Source organism: Zalophus californianus, chromosome X (genome assembly GCF_009762305.2).
Source record: "Zalophus californianus isolate mZalCal1 chromosome X, mZalCal1.pri.v2, whole genome shotgun sequence".
Taxonomy (NCBI): Eukaryota; Metazoa; Chordata; class Mammalia; order Carnivora; family Otariidae; genus Zalophus; species Zalophus californianus.
Window position 1 is genome coordinate 83,773,994 of NC_045612.1, and position 12,332 is coordinate 83,786,325.

At 49.5% G+C, this 12,332-nt stretch overlaps 1 protein-coding gene across 1 annotated transcript; it reads right to left on the minus strand.

The window, feature by feature from the left end:
* Positions 1–4,263: 4,263 nt before the first annotated feature.
* Positions 4,264–11,242, minus strand: TSPYL2 (TSPY like 2). Its single transcript, XM_027609364.2, has 7 exons — positions 10,274–11,242; positions 8,944–9,021; positions 8,707–8,818; positions 8,476–8,621; positions 8,242–8,339; positions 7,090–7,928; positions 4,264–4,994 (listed from the first exon to the last, which is right to left on the minus strand). The coding sequence occupies exons 1-7, from the start codon at positions 11,078–11,080 to the stop codon at positions 4,810–4,812; spliced, it is 2,265 nt and encodes a 754-aa protein (XP_027465165.1). The 5' UTR covers positions 11,081–11,242; the 3' UTR covers positions 4,264–4,809.
* Positions 11,243–12,332: the final 1,090 nt, after the last annotated feature.

A 12,332-nucleotide genomic window follows, 5' to 3' on the forward strand; every position in this document is an offset into this window, starting at 1 on the left:
CTGGGCGGGAGTCACTGAACAATTGTAAATGCCCGGCTTCTTGACGTCTTACTCTCCGTAAGCCACCTTGCGTAAGCCAACGCTCTAAGAGACACGACTCTACCCCCCGCCTGCAGGGATTTCTGAGTCAGGTTTCTTTTGCTCAAAATGAGGGTAGTTCCTAATTTCACCCATGGAGGATGAGGTGGTTATGGGGGTCTGGCCAGTCACACATCAGCCCCTGCCGCTAAGACATTGGTCAAGTGACAACCTCGCTAGGAGCCTCAGTTTAACCATCTGTGAAATGGGAAGATAATTTTTAAAAATCCTTCCTGACAATGCCTTTGTGAGGATTGAGAGTACACAAATTAATTGCCTGGAGCATATATAGTTAAGGTCTCCCCTTTTAATTTCTTGCCTTTCTCATTGTTTCAGACTGAGAAAACTATGTGGCCCAGAGAAGCGAACTGATTGGCTTGAGGTTACACAGCAATAAGACCCTGAATAAAACCCAAGTTCTGTCCTCCAAAGGAAAGCTATTCAAGAAGGAAGGAGAGATGGGAAGAACATTTCTATTATCAGGGGTTCTTAATGGGGTCGATGGACCTCCAGTCTGGTCTGGGGACAGGGTTTGGAGGGGCCCCTGCATTTGGATGGGACAAAATATACATCTTTAATTGAAATTTAGCATTTTTTCAGTAAAGAATGTAACATAGTAGTAGTATCTGTGGTTCTGTCACCAATAGAAATCACAGAGATTTTCATATCACATTATAGATGTTATAGATCTGTTGAAATATCATGTAATCTCATCTCTATTTTAATATCATGATAGTCATTAGACCCTCCACTAGATCTTATGATCTAAGGGATTAGTGAGGAGCACATACACTACCATAGCACATATCTGCTTTTTCCATATTTTAATAACTATATTTCAATATAATCAGTTTCTTTTGTAACTCTAGGTACTTTATTTTATGTATTTAAAAGAAATTGTTTTCTGAGGAAGGGTCCATAGGCTTCACCAGATCACCAAACAGGTCTGTGGCACAAATTGTCAAATTCTGGGAAGGAAGACAGACCTGGTTTATCATGTTTCTTTATTGTATCCTTATCACCCAGTTTAGTGTCAGACACACAGTAGGTGTTCAATAAATGTTTCCTGAATGAATAGGATTCCTCCTCAACCAAGGGAGCCAGTGCTGGCACTCTTGGTCACCTGAGAAGGAGGGATATTCCTGAATCTGGTTTTGTCTCTGACAATCTGCTTTTGTTCACAGAAGTGTGTGGAACTTTGAAAGTTTGGTCCCAGGAGAACCTGGTCCCTGAGAACCTCATCCCCATGTGCAGGGCCCTCTGCTGCAGAGGAGCGGGGTAAGCTGTGAAGGATACAAAGACAAAGTAGCTTCAGCATGGGAACAGACCCTGGGGCACAGCAGGCTCTTGACTCCTCATCCCCCACCCCACCTGGTTCTCCTTCTGGTTTCTGTTTAGGGTCCCAGCAAAGAGGGGGCCGTCTTCTTTGGTCTTCAGCAAAGACTATATTTTGCACTTGGTTGTGACCTTAAAGACCCTCAAGAACAGCCCTCGGTTTTGGAGGGCCAGACTGGGCAGGACCTGAAACCACACCACACGTTGAGGAGTGAGGACACAGGAAAAAGATGTCACTCTAGGCAAAGAACATCTTTTCCTCCCATGCCTCGACCCAAAACATGAGCACCCTAGCCAAATATATTAGAATCCCAAAATTGGCTCCTAACAGTGTCCCTGAAGCCAGATGCCTTCTCTGACAAGGTGAGTGAAAAGGAGCCTCAAATGCCAGGATGAAGGGCTGGGGATTTGATTAGGGGAGCAGAGAAGAATCAGGGAAGACATGATGAGGGCCAGGCTTCAGAGGTCTGCTTCAAGGCTCATCTCCATCTTGGGATCCTAGGCAGGTTGCTCCTCCAGGGCTGATCCCCCAGGAAGATTAACCTAAGTTTGCAGATGGGAAAACTCAGGCCCTCTAGCGAGGGTGATGGAATCACACTGTGAGGCAGAGCACACTGAAGGAAGGATACCCAAGCCGTCTTTCTCTCAGACTGGCTGGGATCCTTTCACTAGGCTGAGCCCCCCAAGGCCACTCCAGGCCTTTTGCCTCTGCTGTTTTCCCCTCTACTTCACCCCCTGGTCATTGGGACTAGCTCCTGATTATGCATGTAGGTATCTCTTCCCTCCACACAAGATGCCTTTGACTCAGGATCCTGAACTCTCAGCTCTGGCCAGGCTAGAGTCTCCTCTACCCACCTCTGACAGTGCAGTCCCAAGTCAGAACCAGAGGAATCAAAGCCATCATGCTCTCCCCCCCAAAAAACATTTATCAGAATCATGGAGTAGGTCAAAGATCTGGTGTTCCAACTATTTCATAGAGTTGGCCCAGGGAGGGAAGGGGCCTTGCCAAAGGTCCCACAAGAACCTGGCAGTCATCCCTGACTCCTCTCGGGATCCCCTCTTTTCCCATATCTAAAGCCTATTGATTCCAGCATCTAAAAAGCTCTCACAGAACAGACAGGTTTCTCGTGCAGGAGAATTCCAATTAATTTATGTAGATACTTCCCCCTCAAGGAGATGGAGCTTAACTCCCCACTCCCTAAGCATGGGCTACACTTAGTGGCTTCCTTCCAAAGAGTATGGTATGGAAAGGGGGCTGGGGCAGGGAGGAGGAGTAACTTTACAGTGGAGAAGCCTGACATACACTACTACCTCAGCCAGGTGATCAGAGTTAACATCAACAGTGATAAGACATATTGATAGTATGTACCCTTGATATGATGAGGATGGCATTTTCCTTCTGTGATCTTCCTTCCCCAAACCCATAACCCTAATCTAATCATGAGAAAACACATCAGACAAATCCCAATTGAGGGACCTTCTACCAAATACCTGACCATTATTGCTCAAATGTTGATGACTCTAGGTTATCAAAAACCAGGAAAGTCTGAGAAATAGTCAGTCACAGCCAAGAGAAGCCTGTGAAGACATGACAACTAAATGTATTATGCTATTCTGGATGGCATCCTGTAACAGAAAAATTACCTTAAAAACTAAGGCAATCTGAATAAAGTATGGACTTTACTTAATAATAATGTATTGATACTGGTTCATTAATTGTGACAAATGTACCATGCTAACGCAAGATGTTAACAATGGAGGAAACTCGCTGTGGGGTATATGGGTACTCTCTGTATTATCTTCGCAATAATTCTATAAATCTTAAACTTTTAAAATAAAAAATGCACTTAAAAAACCTCCCATATCCGCCCATTACACCACTCTCACCTGAGGAATAGCATCAATTTCCTCACTGCTCTCCTTCCCTCCAATCCATTCTCCTGGCATCCAGCAGAGGGCATTCTTTGAAACTGAAATTTGACTGTATCTGAAGCTTTCTATTAAAACATGGGCGTTGGATGGAAAATTCTGGAGGTATATTGCAGAAGACCAACCTGGATATTTGTATAAGTTATCATTATGAGCCACAAAGAATCTGGAGGTATTTCTGGTGTCCGCCAAAATAAAGTTACTCTATCCAAAATCTAAAACAACTCAGCCTTCTCAAGGTCTGCCTTTCAGACACCCAACTCCCAACCCCTCCTCCACCCCATCACACAGCTACCTAGTAATTTCCCTTTGCTTTCCCCTTCTCCCTATGCACTCTTTGGCTCGAGCCATCTTTTCTTGCCTTCTCTTCCAGGCCCAGTTCCAGGAATCCTGCACCCTCTAAAACGGGAGAGCATTCCTGCATTATTAGGATGTAATGTCTTGACAGATTATCATTTTTTAAAAACTACATGCAAATGAGAAAAATGGATTCCAATGGCTCCCCATGCCCAGCTCACACTAGGCCTGAGGAAAGGTTTGACGCACGATAAATAAAAAGATGAATCACTGAACAAATGCATATTCTAGGGCGCAGGGCGTTCCTGTGCGCCTGCGCAAGAGGGGAAGGCGTGGGAAGCTGTTTGCTACCTGCCGGGGTCCATTGCTGCCGCTGGTAGGGGGTGGGGCTTTCTCAGCCTCGCCCTGCCATTGGCCAGGATGGTCCGCATTGGTCTGACGCAACACCTCTGCGGCCTGCAGAGCTCTCCCGGAGAAAGCCAAACATCCCCGCCGCCACCCACACACCACCATCTTGCAGACCAGTGCATAGAGGAGGCGGCGATTTGAGGGTCTGTGGACGAGAGACTGGCTCTTGGGGATGGCTCGCCAAGCGGGACAAAAGACTAGAAGCAGCACTTTGAATTTGCTCAGAATTTTATTAGGATTACCAAGGTTCACAAGGAACAAGGAGGGGCTTCTGGGGGAGGGGGGGTAGGAATACCGCAATGACAAGCGGCCTTGCATAGACACCAAGGCGGGCTAGCGGGCACAGCGTTGGGGGGGGGGGCGAGGGATGGAGGGAAAGAGAGGCTTGAGAGAACAGGGTGGCAGCAGAGCCCCCCAAGGCCACAGCGGCCCTCCCCGCTTCGGGATCAAGGGTGTCCACTCCACACAGCACGAGGAGGGGGATAGAGGGGCCCTGACCAAGGCATCACAATAAATACGTTTAGCAGCACACAGAAGCCTGCAGGGGAGGAGGGCCAAAAGGAAGGGGGAATCCCCCTTTCCCTCCCCCCAAAATAAGAACTCTGCAATTACTAAACCATAAAAATAAACTTTAAACCCGTGTACGAAGTCGGTCACCCCCCAGAAGTGCAATGTGGGGCCGCATGGCCCTAGCTGAGGGGGAGGGCAAATGGGGCAGGGGGAGAGGGATACAGAGAGGCAGCCCCTGCAAGGGTAAAATGTTTATCCAGTTTTGCCCCTCTTCCCCGGGTTGGCCCAAGCATTTTGGACCTGAAGCACCTCCTCCATGTCGGAATCCTCAGAGTCTTCCCCTCCTTCTGAGTCTTCTTCGATCCCTTCCTCGTCGCTTCCTTCCTCGTTATCGCTTCCTTCCTCGTTATCGCTCTCCTCGCCTTCTTGTTCACTGTCTGCAAAGAGGGAGAGAGGCAAGGAGGGGAAAACCGGAGGGTGATTAGATGAACAGGTAGATGTCATTCTTTTTTTGTTGTTTGTTTAAACAACAGAAATTTCTCTTCTCACAGTTCTGGAAGCTAGAGGATAGCACTCTTAACAGGGAACACAGCCCATAGCCAGGGTTTTGGGGGCCTGGAACACTTGCTAAGCACCTCTGCTTGGTGTGTGTGTGTGTGTGTGTGTGTGTGTGTGTGTGTGTGTGTGTACACTCAAGCAAGCCTGGAGTGAGGGAGGAGTGGAAGGGAAGCAGGAAAGCAGGGTAGGCCTGCCTCTGGCCTATCAAAATTGATACATCTCTGAAAGTCGCTTTTTCTCCCTGTGTAATGTCAATGTGTGTGTCTTCCTGAGCTCTGACCTCAGCTGAATAAACCTGTTCATTCCAAGGCAGCTCCCCTGCTCCTTCTCCAGTCTGATCCAAACAGGCCCAGTCTGTCTTCTTTAGCCCAACTCCCCACCCCCACTCCTACCCTAGGGCTGGGCAGATAGCTCTTCCTCCCCTTCTCTGAAAGATGCCATCCGGTGGCAACTCCCTGTTTCCCTACTCTAACTGAATATATGTCCACATTGAATTTACTCACTCATTCAATGTCTCCTTCCTTGCCCCTGCCCTCAATGGAAATTTGCCAGAGACCCCATGGCCAAAACCCCCAGGGGTGGTTGGTCTTCCAGCCCCTTCTACCTCCCCCAGGGGCCTGCCTCTCCAAGGTCTGCCTGCCCACAGTCAGGCTCAAACATCTCCCTTGCCCACCCTCTACCAATACCTTCCTAGCTAAGGTTTGACTCTACTGTCTTGCCCCTTGCTCATTGCCTCCTATTCCACTGTGGGTCTGGCTCTGCCCCCACTAATATATTGAAACTACTCTTGCCAAGGTCACAGCCCTAAATCCAATGGATACATCTCAGTCCTCATTTTACCTGACCTTTCACAGCAGCACTGGATACTGCTGACAATCCCCTCCTTCTGAGAACGTTCCAGGACTCAGTTCTCTTCCTAATTCTACCCTCTCAGAGCCTCAGTTTCCTCATCCATAATAGCACCTACCTCTTAAGAGTTGCTGTGAGGATGAAATGAATTAATAAAATAAGTAAATCACTTAGAATAGTGCCTGGCACATAGTAAACACTTCATTAATGCTAACTGGTCCCAGAATCCAGGGCTAGGATTCTGCTCTGGCTTGTTACCCCCTTTATTTACATCTTCTGACTTCCCAGACATATAACCAATCACCTGCCTGGGCTACCTGTACCTTATGTCCAACAAGCCTTTCCAACCCCATGTTCCTCCCTGCATCTCATCAATCCTGCCACCATGTCATTCTCCATCCTAAGAAATGGCACCTCTGTTTGCCAGTCATCCAGGCCAGACCAAACCTGGAAGTCATCTTAAATACTGCCTTCTCCCTCAAACCCCCACATGCAAACCTTTCTCAGCATTTTCTAAAATGCATGCTTTGGTGAACAGTAAACAATAGCTTCTGTGGTCAAGAAGTTTGGGAAATGCTGGGTTCCACAATGTTTAAATGGGTTTCTTACAGCAGGACTTTTCAAAGCCTTTAAGGGGCTAATGTACATGTGATTCTACCTGAGAATATTAATGTATGCAGTATGTCCCCAACATAACCGACTACTGACTGTTTTTGTGAGAAGCAGCTTTCAGGACTAGTGAAGGATCCTCCCAAAAGACAAATAAGCCTGAGAGTTCCCTGCAGCCCTTGTCGGGGTACAGAGTATGCTTTATTATGTTTGTCACTTCCCCCCTCTTTCTGTGAACCTGTCCTCAGTTTTCTACCCACCTTCTCCTATCTCTTCACTCTTCCTGTGTCTTTTGCTCTGTTACAACCTATCTACCCACCACCTAGAACTGGAATCTGTTTCTTTGGTTCTGCTATGTTTGTAAGTTAAAGGTTCCTTGGCCTTGCTTTGTTTAAAAAGTTGCACAAAATGCTTTTCTCCACAAGAGCAGACTGTATTCATGCCTTGATGCCTTGACCCTGGCCAGCTTTTCTGAGAAGAGAAAAGGAGGGAAGACAAGAGGGGCTCTAGGCTCACCTTCCTCACTGCCCTCTTCTTCCTCCTCCACTGATGATTCTTCTTCAGAGATGTTCTCTACTTCATCCTCATAGTCGTCCTGGTTGTTGCTGTTATCCTGATCCTTGTCAGGGTCATCAATGTCATTCTTGTAATCTTCGATGTCTCTGTCATCATCATCGCTGCCTTCATTGTCACCTTCATTGCCATCATCATCACTGCCTTCGTTGTCGCCTTCATTGCCGTCATTATCTTCATCATCACTGCCCTCATTGTCTCCTTCGTTGTCACTGTCGCTGCTATCCTGGTTGTTGCCATTGCTGCCATGGTTGCCACCTTTGGGGTTCTCATCATCACCATCAGGGTTCTCGTCACCATCAGGGTTCTCATCGTCATCAGTATTCTCTTCATTGTCCTCAGGGTTCTCTTCATTGTCATCAGTGTTGTCCTCAGGGTTCTCGCTGTTTTCATCAGGGTTCTCATTGTTGTCATCAGGATTCTCGTTGTTGTCATCGGCACTCTCATTGTTGTCGGTGGTCTCGTTGTCATCAGAGCTCTCATTATTATCAGTGGTCTCGTTGTCATCAGGGCTCTCATTGTTGTCGGTGGTCTCATTGTCAGGGCTCTCATTGTGGTCAGGGCTCTCACTGTCACAGAGGCTCTCACTAATGTCAGTTATCTCATTGTCGGTGGTCTCAAAGCAGTCGGTGGTCTCCATGAAGTCAGAGATCTTGACATCATGAATGGTCTCATTGTCGGTGATACCATCGCTGTCTGAGATCTCGCTGATAATGTCTTCCATTACATGATAGTCATCAGAGTCTTCCAGGATCACCACCTCACACTTGTCCCTGTTTTTACTGTGGAGAAGGCTGAGGTTGAGTATAGGGTTGGTGGTAGGCAAGGCAGACACTGAAAGATAGTAACTGGGGAGCCAGCAGGCTACAAGGAATCCCAGGGATGAGGTTAGGGTGGGGAAAGTCCCATTTCTGCTCCTGACTACATGACCTCAGGCCAATCACACCCCATTTATGGGCATCATTCCCTACTTGTAAAACATATTGGACTAGATTCTGTCAAAGATCCCTTTTGCTCTATAAATCCTGTGTGACATTAGCCTAATCTTTGTTCCATCCCTAACAAACCACCTCTCAGCCACCAAACCCCCATCACCTTTCTTCCTTTTCTTGCTTCTTTCTGTTTGCCCTGTAGCCCCCTTCTCCCATCATGTAGTAGCGCAGAGGGTTAACCCACAGGTCATTTTTGATAATCTGTTGAAAGAGAGGGTGGGTGGGGGGAAGGGGAACAGAGTTATGAGTACAAGCCCCAGAGCCTACTCCCAATTCCCCAAGCATCCAGAGGCAAGCCTAGCAAGGCTTTCTCTGGCAATGCCAGGAGGGGCCCCACCTCAGCAATCCTGTCAGCCTCTGGGAGGCTGTGGTTTGAGAACCAGCTGAAGAAACTGTGGTTGGTGTCCTGGTTCCTGTGCCTACGGGCCTGGGGTTCCTGGCCCCGGTGCCAGCGGATTGGAGTGGAGTGAGACACCAGCCGGCCTAAGGGGAAAGGAGGCTATGGAGAGGGCAGCGGACAAGGACAGATGGGGTGGGGGTGTGGATTTTCCCTAGGACTGCCTCTTACCGGAGCGGTTGCGCTGGAACTCCTTGACAATCACCATATTTGTGAAGTAGGGGTTTGTCTGGAAGTACAGCTTCATCTTGTAGCCCATGGAGATATGTCTGAGATCTTGTACCTGCTCAGGGTAGAGGTTAACGTTGGAATTCCCACCACACCAAGGCCCCTCCCACCCCACCCACCTCACCTCCAAGGGCCAGATCCTTTGCCCAATCCTAGTAAAAAATGTATCTTTGGCCTGACCTGCAGGTTGGTCAAGTAGCGGAAAATGTCTTCATCGCGTCGGTTGATCAAGATTGAAATTTTGGGGTGGTTGAGGAACTGATGGAGGGAGCAGTTTAGGTCAAGGAGTGACTGTTCAATGAGAGAAGGAGGGAGGGAAGGCCAGGCAGGGCAGAGCAAAAGAGAGGCTGGAGCAGAATTCCCTCTGTTTATGTGATGTGTGTGGAGCAAGTAGACTTTTCTTCCCATGACACTATGTGGTGAGCCTGTGTTTATGTAATGTCAAACCTCTGTATTAGGTTGCCTTGCCTTGGTTCATATTTGCTGTGTGTCTGGGTGCTAAGGGTCTACGTCTCTGTGATGTTGAGTCCCTGGGTGCTGAGAGTTTGTATTCAGAAGACATTGTGTGTCTGGGGGCTAAAGGTCCATGCCCTAGTGATGTTGTATCTGGTTGCTGAGGGCCTGGAGTCACATGATGTTATTTGGGTGTTACAGGTCTGGGTCCACATACTGTGTATCTGGGTCTGAGGGTCTGTGTCCAAGTGATGCTGTGTGTCTGCATACTGAGGACCTGTGGCCACAAAATACTGTGTGCCTGAGTGCTGACAGCCTGTGATCATGTGATACTTTGTAGGAGAGTGGCAATGGTCTATATCCATGTAATTCCCCCAAGAAGTTAAGCCCCTGTGTTCCTAACATGTTGCATATATGTATGTATGTTCCCCAGAGATACGCTTTTCACCAATAGTGAATGAGATTCTTCTTACTCTATTTCCTCCATTTAACTCCTTGATCCCCAATTCTAGGTACTCCTTTGCCTGACCCTTTAGGGGCTGGAGCCCCTTTCTACCCCCCTTCTCTCCAGCCAGGATTGGGGTCTCCCTAGTATCTAAGCAGAGACCTAGCCTTGCAGAGCCAGGTGTGACTTAGGCACCGTTTCTGGGCAATTTCTCTGCTATGTGACCTTCTCCTCCCTCTTCACCATATCTGAGTCAGTTCATCTTCTGTGTGTCCCTTCCCTTCTTTCACCATCTCTGGTCTAATTTTTCTGCTGTGTGCCCCTCTGTTACCCTCCCCATTTCACTGCCTGTGATCCATTTTTTTAATATTATGTTCCTCCTCTCCCCTCTTCCCCATCTGTGGCCCAGGTTTTATGCTGTGTGCCCCTCTCCCCCCTTCACCATCTCTATCTAGTCCAGCTTCTCTGATGTTTTGCCCCTCTCCTTCCATTCCTCCTCCACCAAACCCAGTCATTTTTCCAATAAGGGTCCACCCCCACACCCTTCCCCCTCCACCTCCCCCCCCATTTTGTCATGGGCTCCTAGCCCATGAATATAGATGACAAGGATACTGCTTTGACCCAGAAGCCTGGGATATGCTGGATGATGAGGTCTCTGCGCTCCAGGAAGGGTCTTCGCATCTGGATGAACTTGCGCTTCAGACGGAGGAAGGCCTTGCCTGCCTTGATGTTCACTGCCTCCAGGTCCAGTTGAATGTTTTCCAGTGCCTGCAGGATGCACTCTATCTTCTCGGCATTCCTCTCCTTGCTTTCCTTCTTCATCTTCCTCTGCTTCCTCTTCCTCCTCCTCCTCCTCTTCCTCACACTCTCCTTTTCATCCTCGTCGTCATCTTCCACTATGATGATAGCCTCTTCCTTCCCCCTCGGGCCGGCTAACCTCTGGTACCCCCACTCCCCTGCGCTACAGGTTTCTAGGGCCTTCTCTCCGGCAAAACTGCTGGGCTCTATAACCTGAAAGTCAATTTCCAGACTTCCCCCAGAAGCCTCCGAAGGAGAGAAGGTTTCTAGGCTCTCCGTGGGAGGGGGCGCCCCCCCATACCCTGACTCCATCGCAGGCTCCCAGCCGGGACTCCCAGCACCCAGGGTGAAGTACGCACGGATCCCCCCCTCCTCCAGAATGACATAGGGCGGCGGCGGGGGCAGAGCGGGGCCCAGTCCCACCCCCCTCATGTCAGCCAGCACCTGTGCCGCCTCGGTTTCCTCCCGGAGCCTCGGGCGCTGCTCGGGTGGAGGTAGGGGCAGTCGCAGGAGCGGCGGCGGAGGCGGCGGAGGCGGCGGTGGCAGCTGGTCGTGCTGAGAGGGCTCTGAGCTACTCAGGCGGCGGGCCTTGGCCGGAGGCCCCTCATCCTGGCGGTCCATGGTGACCGCGCTCACAGGTCAGGGGCTCGCACTCGCCCCTTCACTCTCAGCCAGGCCGCCGCTGCCTCTCACACCTGAAGCTGAGCCGCAGCACCTCACCCGACCAGCTCTCCTCACAGCCTCGCTCTGGCGTTCCCTCCCACAGCGCCTGCCCTACTCCCTCCGCGCCAAGCGTCCAGGACCCGCCCCCTCCCTGACGCAAAGGACCCGTTCTGTCTCTCCATTGGCTGCCAGCCTCCGCCGAGGCGCTCGCACTCCCTCGACCTCTGCCCGCTCTCACGCAATCTGCTTGCCAACACCACACCTCATCGCTTTCCGATTGGCTCCTCTCGGACCCGCCAATCATCGGGCTGGCTCCCCCAGCGACGAGAGGGACACTGCAGGGCGATTGGCTGCAAGGAAAGCTGAGGGGAAGAAGCCCCTCTCCCTCACCCTTCCAGCGTTTTATCCAATGGGAAAAGTACCAGTGGCTCTGAAGACCAAAAAACAAAACAAAAAACAAACACAGGCTTTGAGCAGGATGTGCTCAAATAAAATTGGGAGAGCCTCAGTGTCGTTTTCCCCCTTCTCTGCCCTCCCCTCAACAACTACGCACTTCTTAAATCTGCCCTTTCTCCTCTTCCCGGCGTTTGTCCCTGTGGCGAACCGTGATGTGGCCCCCGGGGCTAGGGTTGCCCTAAAGGAGCCTGGAATTTAGAAACCTAGGACCTTTCATTTGGGGCCAGAGTTTGACGTGGCGTTTTGCATCTCTGCAAAATGACTCTAGAAGTAATCACACACACGAGAGTAACTTCCTCTGCGTCATTAAAATGATTGTGATTCCGTTCGTCCGCCAGATTTTTCTAGGGTTTTCTATCTCTTCGTCCACTCGATACTTGCCCTCCTTCCAATCCTTTCCTCAGTGTATGCCGTTTTTAATTGTATTTTAGATTTTGGGGGGCCAGATTGATGGTCTTTCCTGACGCATGGTGGTGGGGTTCTGGCTTTGGTCTGGGATTCACATCACGGGTGTGCTCCTCACTTAGTAGCCCTAACCAAATCACTGCCTCTGAGTTTCAGTTTCCTCTCCTCTAAATTAGGCATCCTTAAGACATGTAGGAAACTGCCCATTGCAGCCTTTCTGTGGTAGCAGGAAATTGGAGGCAACCTAGAGACCCATCACCAGGGGAATGGATAAGAAAAATGTGATATATGTAGAAGATGGACCACTAGAATGAATTAGATCTACGTACAGCAACAAGGCTGAATCTCT